The sequence below is a fragment of the Sinocyclocheilus anshuiensis genome, unplaced genomic scaffold, assembly GCF_001515605.1.
Source record: "Sinocyclocheilus anshuiensis isolate Anshui unplaced genomic scaffold, SAMN03320099.WGS_v1.1 scaffold3384, whole genome shotgun sequence".
In the NCBI taxonomy this organism is placed as follows: Eukaryota; Metazoa; Chordata; class Actinopteri; order Cypriniformes; family Cyprinidae; genus Sinocyclocheilus; species Sinocyclocheilus anshuiensis.
The window spans coordinates 39,120-44,899 of record NW_015548415.1 but is presented as its reverse complement, the minus strand read 5'-3'; the positions used below and the strand labels follow the sequence as shown (position 1 = coordinate 44,899).

General features: G+C 39.0%; 1 protein-coding gene across 1 annotated transcript in view; it reads right to left on the bottom strand.

Moving 5' to 3' along the window:
- Positions 1-2,927, bottom strand: part of LOC107656742 (WD repeat-containing protein 1) — an 8,453-nt gene extending 5,526 nt beyond the window's left edge. Inside the window, exons 1-3 of the mRNA XM_016444681.1 lie at positions 2,780-2,927; positions 2,148-2,238; positions 1,929-2,076 (exon numbers count right to left, since the gene is read on the bottom strand). Of these exons, the coding sequence (XP_016300167.1) occupies positions 1,929-2,076; positions 2,148-2,238; positions 2,780-2,875 (335 nt within the window). The 5' untranslated portion in view covers positions 2,876-2,927. The remainder of the gene's footprint in view (positions 1-1,928; positions 2,077-2,147; positions 2,239-2,779) is intronic.
- Between the last annotated feature and the right edge of the window lie 2,853 nt (positions 2,928-5,780).

Below are 5,780 nucleotides of genomic sequence, written 5' to 3'. Positions count from 1 at the left end.
TCCTCGAGCCGTTGCTGCACAGTTGAAAACATAACAACGACAAACTACTAGAGATGCAAGAACACATACAGAAGCGTTCATGAGCGTGTGTGAGGCGCTTCAGAGATTCACGCAAATCTAGTTTAAAAGAGCGCATTTTTAATCGCTCATAACTTATGGAGAGTTATAGTGAAACCAGTGCATTTGTTCGGCTGAACGAGTACGCTAGTGTTTGCGTGGAAACGGAGGTATATTGAGTAATGTAAGAATGCATGCACTTACGCTAATGGTGCATTTGAACTTGAAAGGAGGCCCCTCGAGGAAAGTGGTGCAGTTGTCGTCACTGCCGGTCACCAGACGATACGGCCGCGTCTGCTTGATGTCCACGCTGTTGATGATCTTACTGTGACCCACGATCTCTCCGACCGACGAGCCCGAATCCCAGAGGAAAACCGCGCCAAACCTGCGCAGACACACACATCAGCAGCGCTGGGGAAGTTACTTTTAAAAGTGATGCGTTACAATGTTGCGTTACTCCCTAAAAAAAGTAACTAATTACGTTACTTAGTTACATTTTATGGAAAGTAATGCGTTACGTTACATTTGAGTTACTCTTTAAATCTGGGCGGGGCTTGCTTGTTTGTTTTTAACATAAAAAGTTCTTCTTTTACAAACGTAAAGCCCTTTCACACCAAAAGTGAAGTGAATGCGCCTCAGGCTGAAGGAAATGTAAATTCACGTCTGTACAGTAGAGGGCGCCGCTCAAACTAATCACAGGAGAAGCAAGTTCAACACTATTCAGCAATAACTAAAATTATACACAAATGTGTTATGTTTGATTATTATTATGGTTGAAGTGGATCATCGAAGCTCAGTAACGAAGACATTGGTTAATAAAATGGGATTAAATACATAAATGATATTTGTCTTATTTAACATATTTAATTATTGCAGGTTTGTATAATATTCTGAGTTTGCATTTCACCGTTTTTATTGATTTTGAGAAACACTGAATGTGTTTTTGAGTAAACATGTTGATATTTAGTCTAGAACTACAGTAAGATCATGTTCACACACAACGCTCTGCACTTACTCCTGATTTCTGTCACCATGGCAACACCTGAGCTGTCACTCAACACATGGAAACAAAGTAACTGCTGTTACTTATTTGAAAAAGTGACTCAGATATTTCCTTCTAAATTAAAAAGTAATGCGTTACTTTACTAGTTACTTAAAAAAAAAAAAAAAGTAATCTGATTATGTAACTCTCGTTACTTGTAATTAGGGTTGGGTATCGTTTGAATTTTATCAATTCTAATTCCGATTCCGACTTTGCTTATTGATTCCCAATTTCGATTCCAACATTCCAAGTCAAACATTTAAATATCAAACATTTATTCTGTGTCTCTGTTTGCAAAACATTTAATTGCTGCTGAATACCATGAACAAAAATCAATTAAGACTCGATTAAGAGCTGTTTGTGTGTAATATAGAGCTGCATGATTCTGGATACATTGAGATCTTTGTTTTTTTTTTTTTTTTTTTTTTTAAATGGAGGTTGTAGTTCTCTCACAATTCTGAAGAAAATATTAGACAGCTAAACAAAATCTCATGGAATTTGTGAATGGAATGATTCAAAGACTCACTCAAGATTTACTTGTTTCATTCAGTGTTTTTGAATGAATCTCTTGAATGAATGATTCAAAGACGAATACATTTTTAACAGACCCTTTTCGGCAAAAAAAAAAAAGATGCGCACACAGGCATCGACAGGTGGAATTGAAATTTTAATTTTAAAACAAGTATCCGATTCCTGTCCTTAAGTATCTGATTCTGGAATTGGAATTGATTTTCGATTCCCAACCCTACTTGTAATGCATTACTCCCAACACTGCTGAGGACAGGGGCGTGGCCTGCCACAGTGGGCGTGGCCTGCGGCTGTCACTCACTTCTCTCGCCCCTCCCCCACCACGGCGATCCTCTTGCTGTCCTCGGTCCAGGCGATGTCCTTGATCTTCCCTCCGAAGGGCTGGTACTCGTACTTCAGCAGGTGCTCCTTCTGCGTCGTGTCCCAGATACGGATCTTCCCCGACACATCTGCGCAGAGAGAGACACACTCAAGAACGGCAGGAACACACGGAGCGGATCTCAGACGGAGCGGCACTCACCGCCCGACGCGATGTAGAATCCGCTGGGAGAGTATTTGGCCACGATAACCTGATGAGGATGCTCGGTGTAGACGTCTGCGATCGCTGGGTTCTGGAGCAGAGAGAGAGTGTTTAAATGTGAATACTGTTAAAGCCACAATCAATGATCAGTGAGAAAATACACAGTATAAACACCAGTAACTGTCGTATAACCAGACACTAATGGATTCAAAGCATGGTCACTCACTCTATACATGCAAGAACACCAGAAACACACATCAGCAATGATGCATTCAAGTCGAATCACAAAGATCGCATTTATGAGTTGAATGAACATGAATGCACCAAATTATGAACGGGAAACATTTAGCCTAAAATTTCCCTTAGGTTCAGTGTATGTCAGTGTGAAAACAAGCTGGATGCAGTGTCTGTATTGACACTAAATTTGTTAAAATGAATACAAAAAAATAGCATTTGCAATGAACTAATTTGCATGTACAACTACAATAGAATTTAGCCCTAATTCAGCGTCTGTACTGATGCGTTACGATAAACGTAATTCTTCCTTGTTTTTTTTTTTTTACAAACAGAACAATTTTTAAAAACATTTTTTGTCTTTCATCACTGAACCCCAGATATTCCTTGCGTCTCACCTCGATGTTCCTGATGATCACGCTCTTGCCGTTGGTGTACAGGAAGTTGTTCCCTTTGGGGTCTCCGCCCAGGACCTTGGCCACGCCCCTTTCCATGTGCGGAAGGCTGGCGAACACGCTCTCTGCGGGAGGAGAAAAAAGTTACAATTCTTAAGATGAATTCTAAAGGTCTTTGCACACAGAGTCCGAAATTTTTGTCCAAAATTGTCGCACGTTAAAAAAAAAAAAAAAAGACCTCACGTGTCAATCACGTTTACACACTGCCTCCAAAATTTTCGTCCGTCACAAAAAAATTGAGATCGGGTTCGATTTTCTGCATTTTTTCACATCTGTAGCAAGCATTTTCGCTCAGTGTGCAAGGTTTCTGTGCGTGACGATGATGAATACGAAAAAACGCATACGATCATTTCGGAGTCATTGCGCAAAGACCTTCAGAGGTTCGTAGGAACGTGCGATTCTTGAAAAATTCTTAAAAAGTACTGAAAAAGTAGCTGCTTGAATATTTTTCAGTAGTGTTAAAGCTGCAGTCTGCAAGTTTTGCCTCTTTGTCGCCATCTCTGTTTGAAAACCTGGAATTGCAGCTGTGTGCGGAGTTATCTTCCGTGCGTGGGGTTGTGCGGCGGCTCGGCTCCAGCGCGGATGAATCTAATGTTCTGAAGAGTATGTGTGTGTGTGTGTGGCAGTCAGTCACTGCACCGGTGGATATTTACTGTACTTCACAAGCACAGATTCTAGCCTACGTCTTGGAATATATGACCCAAATAAGAATTTTCACCGGATATTGTCATCTGAACAAGTAAGTAACAAGTCTGCCACGTTTGTTCTCACCAACTGAGGAAAAAAGCATTAAAATAAATTGTGCTACCAATGGTGATCGATAGTAAAATCGAAGGTAAAGATCGGTTAGCTCATATCACATCAAACCGTGCAAATTATTATTATTGTTATACTTTATTCTCAAATTATTAATGTTAACAACATCAGCATTGCGTGACTATGTGAATATAGTGTGTATTAGCGTGTAGATTTCAGTTTCTGCACAGTCTAATCTCTAATTGTGATACTCTTCGAATTTCATTAAGAAATTCTTTTAACCCAAAAAGCAAATTATGCTCCCTTCTAACTGGTTTTCTTTAAAATACTAATCTTGTGTAATCCAAGGCTATCTGTAATCAGCTGCACATTTATAACTGGAATATAATTTAATTTCAGTCACATTTGTTTCATAAACACATAATCCTAAATCCTTTTTGGATCACAATCCGCCATCAAAATGATATATTGAATTATTCCGGCTGCTGTGAGAAAAGGCTATAAAGGATCCGCCAGCTGCAGGATCCTCACATGCGATAGTCTAGCAGCCGGGACTACTTCTTCATGTTTACAGACGTGACGTAATGACGCGGCAGCATGCTCGAATTTCCCACGAAAACCTACCTGTATCACTCAAACTAGAAAACATTATTATAAGCCAACCGTTGTGAATCAGCTAAAGTAAGGCGATAGTTTCGAACACTGGCTGGTTATGTGCTTGCTCATTTTTGGATCACAATCCGCCATCAAAATGATATATTGAATTATTCCGGCTGCTGTGAGAAAAGGCTATAAAGGATCCGCCAGCTGCAGGATCCTCACATGCGATAGTCTAGCAGCCGGGACTACTTCTTCATGTTTACAGACGTGACGTAATGACGCGGCAGCATGCTCGAATTTCCCACGAAAACCTACCTGTATCACTCAAACTAGAAAACATTATTATAAGCTAACCGTTGTGAATCAGCTAAAGTAAGGCGACAGTTTCGAACACTGGCTGGTTATGTGCTTGCTCAAATATTGATTTCAGATCATTTTTAACCCCAAAAAAGTTACGGACTGCAGCTTTAACAAATCATGTACAATACTGACAAATCTTAACGATAAATAAACCTTTTTTTTTTATTCTTGTAATCATTTTTCCCAATGATAAAGCATCAGTTATTTTCATTTAACAACATTAACCATCATATCCTGGAAAATATTTGGTTAAGGAAGGAAAATGACAAGAAACAAAAACAAGCAGTTTAGCAAAGTAATCTCAGGATTCTTAATAATGACAATATGACACAAATGCACAGACGTGCACGGGAAAGTTTATGCACAGTTGCTAAATACACACATTATATGCAAGTTTCACAGTTTCATAATGCTTAATATTTGAAACATCCCAATTAATTCATGTTTGTTCCTCTTTTGTAAGTTGCTGTGCTTAAACGCTAAATGCATAGATATAAATAAATGTAAAGTGAATTATATAATAATTAAGGATTTAAGAGAACGTTTATTGTTTCATAACACAAAATATTAAGAAAAAAAGATAAGAACGTTATTAGGAAGTATTTTAGGGAATACAAAATCGTATTAATTATTTAGAAAAATACAAATTTTATGGGGTAAGGTGGGGTATGTATTTTTTCAAAAACGCTTTAGAAAACTGAGTCGGGGCGAGTACCAAAACGAACTTGTAGCCAATCAGCAGTAGGGTTGGGTATCGAAACCCGGTACCAATATGGCGGGGCGTGTTTGTTTTGGTGATTTTAAATATCAACATTGGCTACCAGAAATCACTTACCCCACTTTAATGTTGTGTGAATCTGGCCCCAACAGAGCTGCAAAAAAATAACGACCGTTTTTCAAACCCACCCCTGTCTGCCATTGGTCAGTCAAAAGGATAGTCCCGCCCCCAATGCACGCCATTGGCCAAATCAGTGTCAGACTGATAATGATGCTCAAACTCACTGATCAGTGTTTGGACCACAATCACAGTTTCGCACTCTTCAAAAACTTTTTACATAGACTTAGTCACTACTGTGTACATACTATTGTAAAAATACAAACTTTAAGCATTCACAAAAACCTCCCATTACAACACCACGCTTCTGGACATGAATAATGGTATTACCATGGTATTTGTTTAAGTACCATGATATGCTTCAGTAAATGATCCGAGCAGAGTGAACGAGGC